Source organism: Dipodomys ordii, unplaced genomic scaffold, assembly GCF_000151885.1.
Source record: "Dipodomys ordii isolate 6190 unplaced genomic scaffold, Dord_2.0 Scaffold2, whole genome shotgun sequence".
Classification (NCBI taxonomy): domain Eukaryota; kingdom Metazoa; phylum Chordata; class Mammalia; order Rodentia; family Heteromyidae; genus Dipodomys; species Dipodomys ordii.
Window position 1 is genome coordinate 26,603,570 of NW_012267218.1, and position 21,636 is coordinate 26,625,205.

The 21,636-nt window shown below is 43.2% G+C and overlaps 1 protein-coding gene across 2 annotated transcripts in view; it reads left to right on the forward strand.

The window, feature by feature from the left end:
* Positions 1-20,324, forward strand: part of Slc8a3 (solute carrier family 8 (sodium/calcium exchanger), member 3) — a 139,711-nt gene extending 119,387 nt beyond the window's left edge. Inside the window, exons 3-8 of one of the 2 annotated variants that reach the window (XM_013014379.1) lie at positions 2,432-2,538; positions 10,057-10,074; positions 14,024-14,148; positions 14,681-14,780; positions 16,795-17,070; positions 19,948-20,324. In XM_013014379.1, coding sequence (XP_012869833.1) covers positions 2,432-2,538; positions 10,057-10,074; positions 14,024-14,148; positions 14,681-14,780; positions 16,795-17,070; positions 19,948-20,324 — 1,003 coding nt within the window. Of the gene's footprint in view, positions 1-2,431; positions 2,539-4,989; positions 5,094-10,056; positions 10,075-14,023; positions 14,149-14,680; positions 14,781-16,794; positions 17,071-19,947 lie in introns of both variants that reach the window. The other variant, XM_013014387.1, reaches the window with a different exon arrangement.
* The last annotated feature ends 1,312 nt before the right edge of the window (positions 20,325-21,636 follow it).

The following is a 21,636-nucleotide window of genomic DNA, read 5'->3' on the forward strand; positions in this document are numbered from 1 at the left end:
TAAAACTGTGGTCATTATCACTCTCAGTAATAATAGTTGCTATTTATTCAACCCTCAGTAGAGAAAACACACTTCCTCCCAAGTGCTTCCCATGTGTGGTTCATTTAAGAACGCTGTGAAGGCATTGGTATCATCCCGTTTTATACATGAGACTGGGAGGATTTTTTAGCGAATCTCAAGGCCACCCAGTTAGCAAAGGATCAAGGAGAGATTTCAACACAAGTCATCAGATTCCCCCACCGCCCAGGAAGGAAGGCTGAAGTGCCCTGGCTTTCGTGTTTCCCAGACCTGCTTCCAGTGGGGGCTAGCCAGGTTTTAAAGTGAGTGGGGTGGGTATAGAGAGATGAGGAGTCTTGGTCCATATAAGCAATTGGTACAGGGACGGGACATATTAGTAACTGCCATTACATTCATTTTAGAAGCGATGCAACCAGGCCTGGTTCTGTGAGATTGTTAGGGCAGACTACAGAGGCACTGGAACCACCCAACCCCAGTGCTGAAGGTGACTTGCAGAAGTTCAGGAGAGCAGAGAGTCTGTCCCAAATTACAGTGTAAATATATTGCTTCAAAAGAAAAAAAAAAAAGAGCTAAGCCAAGTGCCAGTGGCTCACATCTGTAATCTTAACTACTGAGAAGCTGAGGTCTGAGGATTGGGGTTCAAGGCCAGCCCAGGCAAGAAGGTCCCTGAGACTCTTATCTCCAATTACTCACAGAAAAAAGCAGGAAGTGAAGCTGTGGCTCACATGTTAGAGTGCCAGCCTTGAACAAAAAGAAGCTCAGAGTCACCATCCAGGCCCTGAGTTCAAACTCAAACTCCAGGACTGGCCAAAAAAAAAAAAGAGCTGAAGGTGAAGGCATGTATATAAGCAAAGATCCTGCCTCAGTGGCAGTCTGGAAGTGGAGAGATGCGTGGGCGCAGGCAGGGATCCTGGGGGACCTCTTCATCTCCACTGCTCCCTGCCGCTCACACTCTGCAGAAAGCTCTCATCCACAACATCTAGGGAGAGACCCAACTTTATATCTGGTTTCAAAGCAGAAGCAGAAGAAGAAGAAAAAGAAAAAGAAGAAGAAGAAACAACAACAACAGCAGCAGCAGTAATAGCAACAACAGGAAGAAGGGTTTATATTCACATTTACAAAACAGTATTCTTTCACATACAAAGCAGTCTAATTGTGGAGATTATTGTGGGGCTTAGAAGAGAGAGAATATGTTCTCACTAGTGCAACCCCACGGCAACCAGATAACTGCAGAAGCGTGTTTATAGACAGTATCTTTGAGGCTTCCTGTGACTGGTGTGAGTTGTTTTTCTTTGTTTTTCTCTCCTCCTGTCTCTTCTCCAGGAGTTGAACCCTCCTAGTTCTGGAGATTGTCACTGGCATACAGAAAGGAAGAAATGATATTTCTGGGTGAGATTCTCACACCCTATTTGTCCCTCCGTTCCGGCTCTTACTATTACGTAAACATTTAAGTCAACATCAGCTGATTTTGAAAATTAAAAAAAAAAACAACTCTTTCTCGTCCAAACAATAAGAGGTCTAAGGAAGCAAAGCTCATTGCCTAAACCTTTATCTCTATGTAGTAGTCCTCCTCATGAACAGTTTTAGAGGAGACTGCAGGGAGAGGCAGGGAGGAGAAGGTAAAAGAAATTGCCTGGAAAAGGCAGATACTACCAAAACACAGGCTATGGAAATGTCAAAGTAAACCCCATTAATATGTACAATTAATATGCACTAGTAATTGTAATTTTAAAGTGGGGAAACACAGTTAACTACAGTCAGCCAGTCAGAAAACATTAAATGGAAAACTCCAGAAATACAATGTGTAAGTTGTAAATGTCTTTTATGATAGCAAATTGTTATAATTATTCTATTTTATTATTATGTGTATCTCTCATTGTGCCTAACTTTATCATAGCTATGTATAGGGCCGGGAGGGGGGAAGTCATAGCATATACCGGGCCTTAGTACCGTCTATGGTTTTTAGTGTCCACGAAGCTCTTGGAACATCTCTCCAGAAAACAGGGGGGATTGTGTCTTATTTATTTGATTGCTCTCATAACTGTCCTGGGATGGTGTAAGCATTATTCATTCTTTTTCTATATTTGTTAACTTATTTGTCCAAGATCACGAAGCCTATGTAGACCTAGAACCTAGAGCCTTTGGCTGTATAGCCCAATTTCTCTCCAGCTTTCAGGTATGGTCATGCCATCAAGCCACATGAAGTCCTAGAAGAAGAGCCCACTGAGGCTGAAGAGGAGTCTGGGCAGCCACCCTCTTCCCTACGCCTGTGATTTGAGGGTAGACTTGGACCTTTCTGAATCTCTTTCTGTTTTATTTTTCTGTTCATTTTTTTTTCTTCTCCTATTTCTTCTCCTGGCTGGGTCACCCCACTCTGCTCTTTGTGTATGATACTTATTTTTTCCATCCACAGCAAAACAATTCACATCAAGGTAATTGGTGATGAGGCGTATGAGAAAAACAAGAATTACTTCATTGAGATGATGGGCCCCCGCATGGTGGATATGAGTATTCAGAAAGGTGTAGTACCCTGTCCTCCACACTAACATGAACATTCTTCTTTTCTCTTGTTTCTTTCTTTCTTTCTTTCTTTCTTTCTTTCTTTCTTTCTTTCTTTCTTTCTTTCTTTCTTTTCTTTTCTTTCTTTCTCAAAATCTCTTCCTCTTGCCTTCCACCTTTCTGATTGATTCCCTTGTTTCTTCTTCTCACTCTGTTTTTCACCTCTCCCTCTCCTCTCTCCTCTCTGTGCTCCTCAATCTGTCCTAACACCGGCCAACCTGTCACATGGTAAATAGAAGAGGAATGCTCATGAACCAATCAAAAATTCTCTGGGATAAAGAGAGAGAGGGAGAGAAAGGCAGAGAGAGAGAGTATGAATGAGAGAGAGAGAGAAAGCACCCTGAGAATATCATACATGAAACTCTCAGCTTCTCCTGAATGGCTTTGCACAGGGGAAAGAGAATGGCCAGATATCACCTGGCAAGAGATAGCACTAGAGGGAAAGAGACTCTCAGCACAGATTCCCAAGGAGCAGCTATTCTTAAGGCTAAGCTTATTGCTCCAGGAAGTTGGAGAATCAGTGTATATGGACTGTGGTTCATCCTACTTCCCAAAATAGCCCTCTGGAGCTATCTTATCTGTCACACTCCTAATATCAAAGCTTATTTCTTTCCCTGACCTTCACTGAGCTGAAAGTACAGGCTTACATTCCAGATGTTAGTCAAAGACCTGCCTGCCTTCTTCTACTTTCCCTTTTAAGAACAGCTAGGGGGAGAGACAGAGAGATAGAAAAGGCTGGGAAAATGGGAGAGAGAGAACTCTGGTCTGGGTGGAGGCTTCCCCAGCACGTCCGCAGCACTTTTCAGGGTAAAAGTCACTTCAGAGTTAACTGACCTCACATATCCCAAGTTGGAGAATTTGTTCCTGGATAGACCATTGTGTGGAGAGGGAGCTGCCAATTCCTTTGCCCAGCTGTCATCATATCCCTGTAGGCCAGATTGATGGGTGCAGAGTCTCAGCCCCATCCCTCACTAGAGTCCCTGCTGCAGATACCAGACTCATACCTTGTACACAGCCCATGGCCCCAAATTTAGGACCAAAAGAGAAATGCCCTCCCAAATGCTCAACTATCAGTGTTCTCTCTTATCCACTGAGAAGGATATGAAAAAATATTCCACAAAGGATGCCAGAAGCAACCAAAATGTACTCATAAACACACACACACACACACACACACATACACACAGAGTGTACAGTGAGTCCTGTGCACCACAAATCAGGTCAAATCAGTTTGCTATTTTGCTGGCAGCAAAGCAAAGCATGTCTTCCTACTGTCATAAAAATCTCAGAGGATCTGAAGATACATAGGCCCTCATTCATTCACTCTCTGCCCTTTAACAGCATTTAGAGCCCAGACCCTCCTCCTGTTCCTGTACTACCACCCCGCAAATAGAATGGCAATTCCAGCTGGCTCATTAATGGGACTCCCTTGCTCACACTAGAGCTCCAGAAAGGCCCAGGAGAAGCCACACAAAAGAACCAGGCTCACATCCCAATCTCAAACCAGTTCTTGGAGGGGACTAACTTCCAAATAAAATTGTTCCCTGGTGGCTTATTTATAAAAAGACTTTATGCTATCTTAAGATACCCAGAGATGAGAAGAAACTTTCAACCCCTTAAAATCCAATCCCAGATTAATCAGCACAGAAGAGGTCAGCCCAGGGATATAGCATCCCTTTCCAACAGGGAAAGGCAGGGTAAGGGATTCCTGTATCCTACTTAGCTATTTTGGTTCCCACTACTCACTAGGAGATTTAAAAAAAAATGAGAAGGGTAATAGAACTTGCCTCACTTTCTCTACCCCTTTCTCTCTCTCTCTCCCACCCCTCCTTCTCTAATTGCCCTTCCTCATAAGTACTTTCATTTGAAAACTTTACCAGGCTCATGTGAGAAGTGGACACAGCTACAAAGAAAGGGCAGGGCCCTGGATTCCATGGATATATTGCCTGTTGTGAAAGGGCTCTGGGTCATTTCTAGTGGGCAGGTCATTTACCTGTTGGCCAAAGAAATGCCACTGTTACCATGTGACACCCGGAATGTGCTGCCCAACTCATTTCCTACTAACCTTGGCAGGATCTAAAACCACTCCTCCCCACCATCACCCAATCACCCAGATCTTCCTTTATTCCCTTCCTATCCTCCTTTCCTTTGCCCACCTGTCCTTGGCTCCTGGTTCCTTTTCCCTCTCACCCCTAAGAACGATTATGACCAAGGAGACAAGAAAAGCTAAGGCTATTTTTTTTAAAACATGAGAACAACATAATCCACCATAGTCCTGTCACAGAGCACCGTGGTGGGCCGGGGCTGCATGTGCCGAGTGATGGGGGATGGTTGTAAAGGCTGTACTCCAGGTGATCCATCAACCTGCCCACCCAGTCGACACATTCTCTCTCTCTCTTGTTGTCCCTACAGGAAAACCATAAGGGTTAAAATAGTAGATGAGGAGGAATACGAAAGGCAAGAGAATTTCTTCATTGCCCTTGGTGAACCGAAATGGATGGAACGTGGAATATCAGGTGTGAGATTCTTTAAAAACAAAACAATAACAAAAAGAAAGAAAAACGTTCAGCAAACTGGAAAAACAAATATTAAAAAACCAAAAGCAACTCTATTTTTCTTTCTCTCCCTCTTCCCTCTCTTTCCTTTTCCTCCTTTCAACCAACAGACATTTTAAAAAGTCTTTTCCCTCCTATATTCTCGCTCTCACCCTGTTTCGGTGTCATCTCTGCCTTCTTAGTCATAATTTAGTTCCAAATTCCTCCTTTCCCGCCTTCTGGGCAGCACTGCAGCCTCAACTCTTCATTTCCCTAATGAGTTACTTCCTGTCAGACACTACAATTATCCAGTTACCCAGTTGCCACTGTTTTCCCTACCCTCCACCCCCATACTGTAGCCTGTAAATGTGAAACTTCCTCGGTGGGGAGGAGAAAATAAAAGGAAGGAACGTGACATCTTGCATGCCTTGCCTCTACCCTGCCCTGGTCCTGCTACCCCTCACTCTTCTAGTAGAGATTCAATATGGGAAGGGAGGGCCAGGGCTGGGGGCTGGGGCCCATAGTGTCATGATGCTCTGATTGTTTCCTGCTGCATTCCGCAACCTGAATGCTTGGCAGGCTATTTGCTTGTAGAGTGGCCCATAGGCCCTCTATCCTTCGTGGAGGTAAGTGCATGATGTAGTTATTTCCCAGTTGAGTGTTGAGTCGACAGACTATGGCATGAGGTGTTAACACCAAGAGTCAGAGGCCATAGCTTCTGAGAGCAAGAGAGCTGGCTCCAAAGGTAGTCCTGAAGCCAGAAATCCTGAGCCAATCTTCCTCTGCCTGGCTTCTTATCTTCCCTCTTCTACGAGTTTTTTTTTTTTTAGTCCTTTTTCAGACCATTTTAGGATAATGCCACCTCTGCATTAGAAAGTCTGCAAGAGGAAGGGAATTTCCAATGGAAGGGACTCTGGAATAGGATGGTGGTGCTGCTGATCTTTGAGAGACAGCTATTGAAGATGGTTGATAGATGGTTCATGGACCACCTGCTGTTGTTTGGCATCTGCAAGTGAGGATATTGCTCACATCCCAAGATACTAGAGCACCTCACACTAGAGCAGTGGGCCCTCCTCTTCTTTCCTCAGTAACTGCCATGGGTCCATCCCAATGGGTTCATCTCAACACCTGCCATGGGTTCATCCCTCAAAGCCTTTTGGTGTTGTGACCAGGGTATAGACGTAAGGATATAAGGAAAGATTTTTGTTTTTGTTTTGTTTCCTCTCAGAGAAAATGATTGATAGCCACCACCAGTGTAAAATGGCTAGAGAAACAAATATGGTAGTGAGTAAGAATGCCTTTGGGGGGTGGGACCAAGAAAAGGTCCTTCAGGCTATCCTTCAGGAGAGATATACTTGCAAAGAATGGAGCAGTGAAATCCACTTGTTTGCCCAAAAGGAGTGGTCAGTCTGCAACTACTTCATAGTTGCATGATGGGGAGCAGCAAACAGCCAATAAGCTAAGAGGATTAGCAACAACACTTCCAAAGCTCCTTTACAGGTCTCTCAGACTTGATTGGCCATCAGCCTCATCTACTGGGTTCTGTCTATGGGTATTTTTTGCACCACTGTTTTGGACACATCTGTCCATGTGGTGTTCTAGAAGAAGAATACCTCCCCATCTGCATTGCCTGCCTTCTTCTTCACCAAATATGATGTTGCCATCAACCTGACTACTGGAGAATGCCAGAAGAGGGTCTCCTATGCTGTTGCTTCTCACATTGTATGCCAGCCAATAATCCAGTTCTTGTCACCAGTAATATTCTCAGAAGTTTCCTCCATACCTTCCCTACTTCATTCCTACCTCTCTTGTGCATGTACGCCCACATCTTCAGGATTGGTTGGAAACATACACTACCCAAGGCTGTTGGAAACTGCAGTTACCAATGGCTATAATTCCCAACTACTTAGGTGCAGATGAAAGCATCATAAAGGGTGGTATAAGGCACTGGAGGGAAAGCAGAGACTCCAAATAGGAGGAAGGATTTGGAGGTCCATTTATACCTTTATTCTACCAACAAAGGAGCTATTCTTTTCTGCCTCCCCTAAGACCTCCTACCAATAGCAAGACATAGAGTGGGTTAAAATAAGCCTTGTGCTCTTCAAGAAACTTGACCTTGCCAGGTTCCAGTGGTTCATGCCTGTAATCTTAACTACTCAGGGGGCTGAAACTGGAGGATCACAGTTTGAAGTTAGCCTAGGCAGGAAAGTCCATGAGACTTTTATCTCCAATTAACCATCAAAAAGCCCCATGTGGAGCTGTGGTTCAACTGGTGGAGTGCTAACCTTGAGCAAAAAAAGCTCAGGGATAGCCTTAGGCCCTGAATTCAAGCCCCAGGACCAGCACAAGAAAAAAAAGAAAAAATAAGTAAAAGAAAGGAAAGAAACCCGACTAAATGGAAATGCCTGTGGTTACTCCCCATTTGAGGGCACCTTCCTATTTGTGCTGGATTCTCTGCCTAAGGAGATTGCAGCAAATTTCTAGGGGAGGTTAGACCCAGGGAATGGAGTATGTGAGAAGACAAAGATTTCAGCAAGCCTGTGTGGAAGATGCCCAGATGGAACCTGCCAATAAGAAAACGTTCACTCATCCAACCTCCTGCTCTGTAGTCTGGGGGAGGGGGAGTAATTTTCAGTTTCTTCAGTTCTTCTCAGATACTGGCATTGGACTATAGGGTGAAAGGTCATAAACCCTAATTGTCTAGACTCCGAATCAAATGAAAACCATTATTGATTTGCAGAATTCCCTGCTGTTCTCAGATTGAGAGACGGTATAGTGGAAATTGCTTTTCATTATCACTGCTATATAGGAGCGTCTTAGGCATTCAGAATGATGTAGACGCTGCATGGTCAAAATGACAATTGCATTCTTTTTTTAAAAAAAGCACTGAATTTGAAATAGGAGATTCTTCTGAGTAAACAAAACAGATTTCAGACGTGTTATTAAAAGCTCTAGACAATCTGGGGTGAGAGATAAATGGAAGAATAAGTAGGAAACACATTGCCTAGGAGTGGAGTAGGTCCTAAATGTAAACTTCTGAGAACACCAAGTACCATCAAGGTTGTTGGGCCTGAGCTACATTACTGGAAGAATCAGACAGGAAAGGAAAATACTGCCCTCCACTAATAGAACCTGTTTTTTCCTCTTCTTTCCTTACCCAGGGACTCACCTTGAGAAGTGCCCCCAAAGGCTTCTAATGATTCACAGAGATCTATTCTTTCCTGCTTGTCCCTGGAGTGGCTAGGCAGAAATAAATGACTCTCATTCGACCCTGGGGATCAGTACAGGGGAAAGTTCAGCTCCAGTTTCTCACATCAGCAGCAGCAGCAAGAAAAACACCCTGAAGGCATCATGTCACTCAAAGTTGGCCTTCCTGGATCTCACAGACACGTCTGTGAGCACTCAGTGGGAAGTCTCAGATTCATAGAGACATGGTGTAGCTGAGTACAGTAATGTGTGGAAGTCTCCCACCTTCAGTGCAACTTGAGGGCCAGGAGCAGTTTATTCCATGCAGACCCATGGAAGAAGCAGAATAAGTAATCTCTCTTGGAAAATCATCTCAATGTAGTGAGGCTATCCCTTGGCCTATTACTTCCTTGATATAGATGAGAAAAGTCAACTACCATCCATCTGATTATATACCATGCAGATTCTAAGTCTTCAGTGATTGTAAATATGGAATGATGGATCCCAGGTCTGAGTTGCATTCATAGGGATGACTAGAAGTAACAATTGACAGAACTCCCACACACATACACACATATTTCTTTCTCATCAATCTCCATTAGTCGCCAGCTGTACCAAGGGTATGTGGCAGAATGTTTCCCAACTTCTATCTGACAAGTGCCAAGGAATAAAGGATGCACCACAACACCATCAAGATGAAGCATGGTGTGTCATAAGATTGGTCTTTTTTTTTTAAATGTTGGAGCCTTGAAGTCTAAGGAAGTGTAGCATAAGTATAAATTAAATGCCTAAGCAGTGCCTGAATATGTCTTTGACTCCGTTTCTCAAGCCACATGGGAAACTTGTATTCATCATCTCACATCTATGTCTGATAGTCTGTTTCAGAATATCTGGATCGTTGTCTTCTCTTTCTGAAACAAAAACCCACATAGAGATAGAGAATCTAGGTGAGATCTATGGAAAAGGCAATTGCCAAAATAGATAGCAAACAACCAAGCTTGCTAGAACACTACAAGGTACAGGGACTTTGATAGTTGTAAGTGGTACAACATGAGAGGAGCCCATGGCTCTCACCTCCAGGAAATCACTATTTAAAAAAAAAAGACAAACCATTTCTAGGAAGCGTTTTATAGGACTTATCTTTTCACTAGGTCATTTTTTTAGGATGGAATCAAAATTTTGGCCAACATAGTAGCTCAGGTGTCATTTGTAGCCATGAAAACCTTAGTGGGCCCTGGGAAATGTAGCATGATCTGATTGTGAGGTTAGAGGTAGGAGTCTAAGTGTAGACAGACACTGTTTCACTCTGGTACCATTCAAACTCATTCAAACATCGAAAGCCCCAAGTTCCCATTCAAACCCTATGGTCATACTTAATCACTGTGGTGATTAAGACAGTTTTCATGATAACTGGATTCTTACTTCTTTTTCCAGTGGATCACAAATCAGTTTATATCCCTCTCACCTGGTCTCCCTGTCCTTACTCCTCCATTTCCGAAAATTTCAAGTTGGAGGGAAATGTGGGAATAACTCTCTTTTAACTGCTCTGCAGCCTTTCCAGCTGCCCATGCCTCTTGCTGCTGCTATTGCTGCGCATGCTCCAAAATGCTGCCTTGTGCATGTATTCCTGAGCCCTCACCTACTAAACTCACTGCTTTCCTTACTTGGCCAGAAAAAAGCTTGGGAATACTTTCAAGATGGAACCTTAATACTCTTTCCTTTTCTTTTTTCCCCTTGTCTGGTATCCACTTACAAACAGCGCTCCTGTTATCTCCAGGTAAGAGGTATCTTCCTCCTCTTTTCTACTTCTTGCCAAGGCTATTATTTGGTTTCAGATCAATGGCCATTGATTTGTTTAATAAGAACAGCAGGCTCTTGTTAACCTGACAAGTTCTCCTAAGGACTGGAAGACTTATCTCCCTATATGAAGTAATTGTAAGGAAGTACACTATTTCTTGAGCATCATTTCTATCAGTGGATGTGGGTACATGCATAGCTCATTCTCTCTGGGACTAGAAAGAAAAATGAAACTTACCAAAAGATGGTGGTACATCTCTTATGTCTTGATTCATCTGCACCTCCGGTTGCTGGGAAAGAGATGGAGAAAGTCTAACCAGCAATCTTCCAATAGAATTGTAATGAGATATTGCAAAAGAACATACTTGATCCCAGGTGACCTAAGAGAAATGATCAAGAGCTGCTATGAGAACATGAAAAGCAATTTTTTAAGTAATTTGGAATTTTACTGATCCTGGAAAGTTTCTAACTTATCACAGCTAACATCTAAATAGCTAAGATTTTGGTTCATTTTTTTCATTGTATGTTATGACCAAGAAGAAGAGGGATAGGGCCAAAAATAGAGATTTGGGGGCCTTTATTTCGGAGAGATTCTTGTGTAGAACTAGGTTCTACATAGGACGTACAGCTACTTTGTTGGTAAGTTTATATGCGTAGAAACTAGTCAGGCATCTCCCCAGATCTGGCAAATAATAATTCTTGGTACAGGCAAAGCAGGCTCTGGGATATCACTCCAGTATGTCCAAAAGAACATCTTACATTCCATCAGTTCTTTGAACATAGTAAAAGTGTAAGGTCATTTCAAAGGCAAACTATCTTACAGAGTTTATTGGTATTCAGGCTATACCCTAAGATTAGGAAGAAGCAATGTAAACAGGAAAGTCATTTACCTTCTTATAGCCTTAAACAAAATAATGTAGGACATTTCTCCATTTTTCTTTTGTGAAGAAAATTACTTCAGCTTCCTTGTCATGCTGATTCCTTTGTATACCAATCCCTAACCCTGTTCTTCATTCTTCCCTCAAGGTTTTGATCTTATAGCATCGTTTTTCCTCACTCTACTTCTTCTCTACTTATCTTCTTGTATGTGAAAATAATCCTCTTGTATGTGAAAAATATATATTCATATGTAAGATAATTAGGTATTTTGTTCCATGTCATTCATATATATATACATATATATGATTGTGACTTAATTTAAGTTTCATTATATTTGTAACATACTTTCAAATACCAATGGAAGCTAAAATGGCATTGTTTTTACATCTTTAAATCTGTACATCTTTAAGCCTTTAAATAAAGGTGTTAAATCCCCTGGAAATTTCAAATCTTTATTTTGATTTTCTGGGGAAAAAGGCCAACATGATTAATAACATTTGGTAGTAAAAGACAGAGAGTATGCTAATCCTGAGCTACTTTACCAGTACAGGGGACTTGGAGTGAGAGTCTTAGTCACATACCCACACTTCTTTTTGAGGATGCCTGCTAAGCATTCATAACCCATTCACTGTCTGACCTAAGAAGTGTGTGTTCTTCCAGTACTTGTCCAATCTTCCACCATACTCATATTCTACCTGTGTTTCCTTCTTCCACATCTGTCTCTGGAACTGAGAGTTTGATTAGCCAGTGTCCAAATCAAGATCATCTGTCCTTTATACCAAGATCACAAGCCCTTGGCACTTGAAATTCTAAGAAGCTACATAAATAAGTTATAAGAATTATTAAAGTTTTCTTGTTCCGTTAGAGGTTTCTATATCATTCAATCTGGAAGCCTTTAATTTAGAAGACCTTAATTAGGCTGTAAGTTCAAGACTTAACATTCTGTCAAGAAATTTAAAGCAATGATCATTACAAAAGTGGGAAAAGGCAGGAATTACTTTCAAGACATTGAATCAGAATTTACATAAAGGTATATGTCCCAAATCAGTTAACAGATATATTCAGAGTCCCTGTGGGGCTGTGGATATCCAAAGATAGAGGAGTAGTTATTTGCCAATGAGACTTTTGAGGAAAGGTAGATGGAAAAAACTGTCACCACAGGGGTGGGCAGGTCAGCAGGTTGATCAATAATCTGCCAGATAGATATACTGCTAGATTGATAGCTAGACAAGAGGTTAGACAGGTACATTTATGTGTCACTGGAGAGCTCATTGTATTGGTATAAACTTCCTGTGGCACATGTAAAAGATGATATGGGGGAATCTGGGGGGGGGTAATAGAAAAACACTGTCACTTCTAAGATAGACAGTATGATATGGTGCCTAAAGCTACAGGCCGAGGAAGAGACTACCTATTTTTGCAAAAGGAATCTATGTAGTTCTTTCTAAGGGCTTTATCCCAGTGTGACTTGCAATCTTGTTTCTAGTATTGTTGGTCTCAAAGATAACCAAACACCTAGATGCACACAAATTTGCTTCTAGGCTTAAATAATAAAAGACTCAGGTTCAATGACATTACTGAAGTCAGGCTACTTGCTGACTTGGAAACATACAAAAGGACATAGGCCCTCAAGAAATAATTGTTTACTACAGGGATACAGCACCATGGACAGCTCCCAAACCTTTTTTTTTTTTTTTTTTAGATTGCTAGAAACACTGAGTGAAATATCTCACCATACTCAGGAATCAGAGCCTGAAGACTCTCACTAAGGAACAGATCAACTAAGGAAATCTTTACATACAATATCTGCTCAGTAACTTATACTTTTGGCTTATAGCCTTTTCAGTGAATTCTTTTTAATTGAAATCTCAAGAACTGACATTCTCTCTCTCTCTCTCTCTCTCTTGCATGTGTGTGCGCGCACGTGCGCGCGCGCACACACACACACACACACACACACACACACACACACACACCTGTCTTCACAAATTCTCTAGCTAAAAAGAAAAGAAGCCATGTGTAGCCTTTGACCCATTTTTGTCCTTGAGATTATCCAGGGGCTGGAGGGTCCCCCTTGGAGGTTTACTGTGTGGGATGAAAGCAATTATGGAGCTGAATAAAAGAATTAATTGCATGTGAGAATGTAGCCTGGGATGGGAGGGTGCTTAAATGAGCTCTGAAAGAAACAGGCTACCAAGAGTGATTTTCTAATCAAAGGGGAATAAAAAGATTCAATCTCTATTTCACTCTAATCCAGAAAACATGTCTTCATGGTGAAGTAGTCTTAAAATGGACTCACCAGCTGAAGTAGAAAGTATCTTTAACTAGTCAGCGTGAGAAAGGATCACTGGTAAATGAGTCAAGATGCTGGGGGACACAGAGGAGGCCCCAGAAGAAAGTAAAGGAATACCTCTCATCTGTCTCTGTTTTTGAACAAAGTGTTTGTGTTCCTGAAGAAATGTGCTTGAATTGTAGAAAAATCCTGGGAAATCTTTCAGTGAAGCACCAGGAAGTTTCTGGAGGAAATCTTCCACCTTTCCCACTGTGAGGATAGTAGTCACTTGTCTGAGATGTAGATATCCCTAGAATTATGCCCCCTTCCTCTTTCATGGAAAGTGTCAGCATTGGAAACAGTTGTCAACTACTAGACATTCCCATTGGATGAATGTGGGAAGGCCCTAGAACTCTTCCATGAAGTGGCTGGAAAAAGAACCAGACCCAACAGTTAAACCAAGTCAAGAGATTTGGCTTTTCTTTCCCACGCCACATCTCACTGAATGACTTGCAGACTTCACTTGGTCCTCTTTCTGGGAAAGCCTTTGACTCAGCTGGTCCACCCAGGTATAAGATAGAGACATACTTATCCGAGGCCTAGGATGAGCCTTGTCACAGTCTGATAGTCATGACATGTTCAGAATCTCACAGAATGATGCATTGAAAAGTATACAAAGGCCCCATTCCTGAAAGATATTTGCTGTTTCCAATGACCATGTCTAAAAGTCTGAGCTTTAGAATCCTAGTCTGATTACTTTATTATTTTTTTTTTGCAGAGGTAACAGACAGGAAGCTGACTGTGGAGGAAGAGGAGGCCAAGAGGATAGCAGAGATGGGAAAACCAGTCTTGGGAGAACATCCCAAACTAGAGGTCATCATTGAAGAATCCTATGAGTTCAAGGTCAGGCCATCAGTAAAGTCTAGTTGAATAATAGGATGAAGGACAGAAAACACATGTTATTGTTCCACTTCCATCGCTAAATATATGAAGTTGAAACCAGACAAATCAGTTCCCCTCCCCTCCAGCCAGGGCTCAGTTTCAGCAAATAATGCTGGCTATTTGTAGGCTAGAATGTTGTAAGGACACATAATACAGACTATGGAATCAATGGGCTAGAAAATCCCTAGATGCACCATCAAAATTGTTTAACTGTATTTTAAAAATATAGACACCAAAACTCATTACTGCAGGGCAAGGTTTATTGACATCATATTCTTATTCTTTATCTTATTGCTGAATACTCAAGAACAGAAGTTACAATCTTAGAAAAAGAAATAAGAGGGTTGTCCCTGAGGATATCACCCAAGTCCATTCCAGACAGCTTTCTGAACCCCTGGAATGCAAGGCACCTTTCATTCCTCTAAAGCGCCAGACTCCACATTGGTTCTGAGTGTTCTAACCTCACAATTCCAAGTTTTTCTCTCTCGAACAGACTACAGTGGACAAACTGATAAAGAAGACAAATCTAGCCTTGGTTGTGGGAACTCATTCCTGGAGGGACCAGTTCATGGAGGCAATCACAGTCAGTGCAGGTAAGCAAGGCCCCAAGTATCCTCACTGAAAGAATTACACAATTCCCTGAGAAGGAAGGGTGTAACCCGATCAGCTGTCCACCAGTTCCAGGAAGGGCCAGTCTTCATGGATGTATCCAGTCTTTAAGGCTCTGATCCTAGATGTTCACATGTTTCACTATGTCTTATTGGAAGAATCAGAGAGTAAACTAAAGAATATGGTTATGTCTGCCTTCAAATCCTGATTCTGCAACAGGAATAAGAGTGAGTATCCTCACTGCCGTCATTGTCCTTATCCCCGAAGAACTACTGCTACCTTCCTCAGAAAGGCTTATCTAACTCTGTAGTTAGCACCCAATAAGCCAGGTGCTTGGACTCAAGCTTGTAATCCTAGCTACCCAGAAAGTAGAGATCTGAGGAAGCCAACTCAGGCAGGAAAGTCCATGAAACTCTGATATTTTTTTTTAGATCTGAGACTGAGACTTGAACTCAGTACCTGATGATTCACTTATTGGCTGGCACTCTACCAACTGAGCCATGCCTCCAACTCCCTAGAGACTCTAATCTCCAGTTAACTGCCAAAAAGCCAGATGTGGAGCTGTGGCTCAACTGGTAAAGCATCAGTGATGAACAGAAAAGCTAAGGGACAATGCCCAGGCTTTGAGTTCAAGCCCCAGTATCATCACAAAATACTATCACTACTACTACTACAACTACTACTACTAATAATAATAAAATAATAATAATAATAATAAGCACTCAATAGATTCTGATTTCTATCATGCCTTTCTTTTTTCTTGTTTGGTCTCTCTTTTCTATAAAGTTGTGAATGACTATGATTTAGAGTTCGTTGGAACAGGAATTTGCAAAAATGCTTCATATTGATTCTGACCAATCTCCACCCTGGGTGATTGCCACTTCTCTTTTGGATTTACTGGTTGGCCCCAGAGGTGCTGGAATGAGGAAGGATAGTATCTCCAAGCCACCCTCCATTGCCTCTCAGCACCACTGAGCCCTCCTTGTACTGCAGAGAACCACTGGCCTTGTCTTTTTCATGAGGCTTTGTTGTCATGGCAACACAAGGGTCACATCCCCAAGGTCCTAGAGGCAGAGCAAAACAGTACGGCCAGGAAGGAGGATGGCTGCTGCTACTGCCGCCCTACTTTCACATCGCTCCTTCCAGTGCTCACTCAGATGCCCTACCTGTGTCCCTTGAGAGACAAGTGAAATAAAAGGCCACATGATCCACCCTTCCTACTTTTACACACAAAGGAAATGAGGTCCAGAAACAACAAGTCATATATCTCAGAGAAGATTTTCTTCATGCAAAATTAGACTTAGAATCCAGATTCCTGGCTTTGACTTCTTTTTCCAAACATGAGCTTTTATGTGACCAGTGTGCCTCAGCACACCTTTTTCTGGGCTGCTGAATGGGCAAATCTGCCTGCAGTCTCTGGCAAAGACAATGGGGACCCATCTCTGCTCTTCCCCCATGGGGCCCCTGGGAAGCTGGTACTGGCTCTCTGTTGTACCTGCAGCCTCTGAAATGACAGCCATCCTCTGAGGACAGAAATGACCCAGAGTCCGGATGGTTAATATAGAAGTCAGGGTGGAAAATTCAAGAGGAGCCCTGTTGGTATTCAGTAAAGAGAGCAAGCATGTGACCCGTTTCTTTCTTTTTTTTCCTTTCTTAGGCAATTAACGCAGCCAGCCCAGCCTTCTTTCTTTCTTTCTCCTCCACTCTCTTCTTCTGTGTTTCCTGCTCTATGTCTTTATAGCTTGTTTGTTCCTCTTTTCTATTTCACTGAACTATCACGCTCACTCAGGTGCTCTGGATTCAAGTTGACCAATAAACAAATGACTGATTTGGATCCTAGTCTCATGTTTTCTGCTTCCCATAGACTGGGCCTCACCAGCTGCCTGGGCAAAGTTACACTCGTCTGGACAAGGGTGTTTATAATGTGGGTTAGACTTGATTTTCTCATAAATGAATGATCTTTCTGACCTTTCCTGGGCTTCTTTACCTTGACTCCAGCAGGGGAAGAGGATGACGATGAATCAGGGGAGGAGAGGCTGCCATCTTGCTTTGACTACGTCATGCACTTCCTGACGGTCTTCTGGAAGGTGCTATTTGCCTGTGTGCCCCCCACCGAGTACTGCCATGGCTGGGCCTGTTTCGTCGTCTCCATCCTCATCATCGGCATGCTCACCGCCATTATTGGGGACCTGGCCTCTCACTTTGGCTGCACTATTGGTCTCAAGGATTCAGTCACCGCTGTTATTTTTGTGGCATTTGGCACCTCTGTACCAGGTGAGAGCAGGAGGCATTTGTTTGTAAAGAGGATAGTGTCTGCTTCAAATGATCCCTGCATTCTGCTTCTGCCTTTTTGGCAACTCAGATCTGAGCTTAACACAGAGACTGTTCTTGCACTACACAAAAGTTAATCCAAGAGATTAATGACAGTAGTAATGGTGATAGCCAACACTCCCTGAACAGTACTGATGTTCACCATTTATTTATACATTCAGTCCTTGTAATGATCACCAAAACCCTACCAATTAGGGAAGCTTATCTCCTTATGACAGATGAGGAAACTGAGGTTCCTTTCCACCAGGTTAAGCTACCTGCTCAAATATAAGGTCCTACTTTCTTAACCTCTACAACATATTGTTAGGACACTAAAATGTAAGGTAAAGAATACAGCTAATGTCCTTTTATATACCTCTCCAACACACTAACGTTTAATCTGCTTGAATAAGTTAATGTTTGTGCCTGCAGGCATTCTTGGCCTTCTCTGCTTGTATGGACCAATGAGTGCAAACTGTCTCCTAGTAAGATGAGAGAGGGAAGCTTACTGAGATTTGTCCTTTCAAAGGATGAATGATGTACTCTTCTTATTCTAAATACCTAGAAACAGGAGTAGGCACCCTTTAGGTCATTCCTTGGGCAACTATTTACTGAGCTCCTGTTGGGCCTGATACAATTTTGTGTTAGTTGCTAAGGAAAGTGGCGAGAGTGGTATGTTTCCTTCTTCACCCTGAGTTTGTAATCTAGTAAAGGGTTCTATATTTAATACTCTCTCTAATATAATTCTAATCAATTCCATGAAGCAAAAGTGTAAAACAGGGAGACTTAGGCTAGGATGGGATCAGGGATAGATCTCAAGGAATGTTGTTATGAAAGCTGAACCTGTGTGGCAAGTAGAGGCAGCAGGTATAGAGGGGCTACATTAGGCCACATTCCTTATTTAATTCAGTTGAGGTCTTCAGCACACTCTGAGTTCTGGCCAGCTCTGAGTTGTTTCTCCAAACAACTCTCCTACAGAAGGTTGGGCTGAACTATCAGGGATCAGTCTGCTGGCTTGACCAAGAAAACCCTTTCTGTACTCAGGAGACACACTGAGTGTGTTCAATACTAGAAGAAGTATGAGCCTACATCACAGTCTAGGAAAACTTCTTCCCCCAACCAAATGCAAATCTGTGGAGTGATTTGTAACACTAGTGATGAAGAGGTCTGGCTAACATGAACATAAATCAGGTGATAAGAAATGTAATGCTATAGGGAAGGTTTTGTGGGTGAGATTCCCTATATTTCAAGCCTTCAGAGACATAAACCATTAGAGGGAAAGAGGCAGATTCTGGGAAAGGAATCGATGGGAGGAGAAATAACAAAGGATCAGAGGCAAAAAAAAAAAAAGTCAAGGTCATAGGCAAGAAAGAGCAAGAAATTTCCTCCGGAAGGTCTGAGAATGTTGACAATGATGAGACAAGTCAGGACAAACTAGGCAGGCAGATAGCTTGGGGCACTTCCATGTCCTGGCATTTGCTCCAGAAAATAAAACACATAGCTGACAGTATTTGGGAGCTTTAAGAAGGTTACTATATGGCCCATACAACTGATTTCATGATTTTGACTGAAGCTCTTTGGAAAAGACCCTAAGGTGAGGGTTTTAGAATCAAGTTTTGGTTACCTTACTGTGTAATCCTGCACAAATTTTTTGGTCCTTGCTTTGTTTACCTGTGAAACAAAATGGTTGGGCTGGTATCTCTGGTAGTCTTCCTTTTCCTACAGTTTAAGACTTAAAACCAAACATCTTTCAAAGCCCTGTGGTCCCACACACTGTAAGGCAGAGAGCATCTTTCTCGTGTCTCTTTGGATATTCCCATCATGGTTCTCCAGCATGTACTCTGTCCTACCCAATGAAGGATGAGGTAGGGCTGGGCACTGGTGGCTCACACCTGTAATCCTAGCTACTTAAGAGGCTGAGACCTGAGGATCATGGTTCAAAGCCAGCCCAGGTAGGAATGTCCATGAGACAGTTATCTTACCACTCAGGAAACCGGGAGTGGCGCTGTGGCTCAAGTGGTAGAGTGCTGGCCTTGAGCTGAAGAGCTGAGGGACAGCACTCAGGCCCAGAGTTCAAGCCTCATGACCAACAAAGAAAAAAGAATAAAAGGATGAGGTGTTGATGAGCCTCATCAGGTCCTGATCTGTTGGTGGGACCAAGGGGAACCATTTCTGTACTCAGGAAACATACCCTTCGGGAGAAGATGTGAGCTTACATCATTCTGTAGGAAAATGAGAGCACAGTGGGATGATGATGTGTACATTAGAGGTGGAGAAGTCTGGCTAACATGAAAATAAGTCAGATGATAAGAAATGGATAAGAAATGATAAGAAGGGGAAGGTTTCCTGGATGAGATGCCTAGAATCACTATTATGTAGGCCTTAAGAGACCTAGCAGGAAAGGGGAAGAGTGGGGGGAAGAATAGATAGAAGAAATAACAGAGGATCAGAGTCTTAAGTCCAGTCCTAAATCCATAGGTATTCTCAGAGTTAAGTGAGTCAATACCCATATGACAGTTACAATCCAGTTCTAACCAGCTTCCCAGAATGACAAAGTTTCCTGGGAAGACATAAAATGACAACACCCCCACCCCTGGCGGGGGGTGTGATTGGACCGGGTGGGAGGTGGGAGGTGGGGAAGACTTCAAAGAAGAATAAGCCCACTTGGCAAATATCAGGGCTGCAATGGCTCTTGGGAATCTTCCAGGCTTCTGCAGAGCAGGAACAAGAAACCCAGATCAGTAATGTGACTTGCCCAAGACCGCTCAGCTCCTGACTGGCAGAGCTGGTAGTGGTCTCTTAGCTCTTGCTACCCAGTCATCTGTCTCTGTCTTTTTCCAGATACATTTGCCAGCAAAGCTGCTGCCCTGCAGGACGTGTACGCCGATGCCTCCATTGGCAACGTCACAGGCAGCAATGCCGTCAATGTCTTCCTGGGTATTGGCCTGGCCTGGTCCGTGGCTGCCATCTACTGGGCCCTGCAGGGACAGGAATTCCACGTGTCAGCGGGCACACTGGCCTTCTCTGTCACTCTCTTCACCATCTTTGCATTTGTGTGCATCAGTGTGCTCTTGTACCGACGGCGACCCCACTTGGGCGGGGAGCTCGGAGGCCCTCATGGCTGCAAGCTTGCCACGACGTGGCTCTTTGTGAGCCTGTGGCTCCTCTACATACTCTTTGCCACCCTGGAAGCCTACTGCTACATCAAAGGGTTCTGAGCCACCAAAAAAGGCCTCCTACAGGGCAGGCCCAGGACTTCTCCTAAGAGAAGGGCACTTCCCCACCAGTCCCTGGGCCAGGGTGAGCAGCCCTGGAGAGGCAGCATCAGAACTCGAGCCCCAGGAACTTCACCTGACCTAGGCCCTGGCAGTCACCAAAAGGGCAAGTCTCAATCAAGCGGAATGGAGGAAACACACACTTTCCAAAGTATTTAATTAACTACAAACCAACCGCAGCAACAAATCCACCTCTACTCCATCCTTTCCCTCGTGTCCTTGACCCATAGCCAAGGTCAAACCCTCTCCTGATCCACCTTCCAACTGTTCCTTTGTCTCTAGTTTTTCTGAGGGCAGGATGCCTCCTCCTGTCTCTCCAATGCGACACATTGTGATTCTCTCATTCAGCTGAGAATGAATCATCTCCACGTGGCTGGTCTAGATGTTCTTTTTGTTGTAATCATTCTTGTGCTTGCTTTTGTTTTTCCATCAGGTTTTGCTTATTGCCTTCTTTCTGATGTCAGCAACAAAGATGCCACTGAAGGAACTTCAGAAATGAGCCAACAGATAGAGGCATGAACTTTCAGCCACCCCCATCTTCCCATCATTTGGGTCACAGCTATCCCTTAGCCCCCATGAGGTCTTCCTGTCCCCCTTCTCTTGATGGGGGATGGAAGTTGAGTGGAAATACACTTACATATCAACTTGGGGAGCAGGAGGAGCTTTGACTCCTTATATTGAAATGGAGTCAAAAACACAAAGTGCTGGGTGCCAGTGGCTCACACCTGTAATCTTAGCTACTCAGGAAACTGAGCAGCCAGTCCAGGCAGAAAACTCTTGTGAGACTCTTACCTACAGTTAACTAACAAAAAGCCAGCATTGGAGCTGTGGCTCAAGCTGTAGAGTACCAGCTTTGAGAGGAAAAAGCCAAGCAAGAGCAGGAGGCCCTGAGTTCAAGACCCAGTACTGGCACAAATAAAACACAACAACAACAAACAAAAAAAGCAATTGTCCACTTCCCTGTCCAAGCCTTTACGCATCTTGTGGTGCCCATATCTGTACACATGACCGCCAACAGGAAAACCTATCAAGTGGGGGTTGTGGGACAAAAAGAGGAATGGGGACACAAAAGGGATTCGTGCCTCTCAAATATCTTTGGTCTGGGATCTGAAGCAGAAGAGAAGAGGTGTTCAACCAGTGAGCTCTGTAAGGGAAAAGATTGTTATTAAACATGTCAGTGTTTCTAAGAAGTATCAACATCACCCCCACACCAACTAAAGCACCACACCAACAGGGCTGACATATCTTTCCTGAA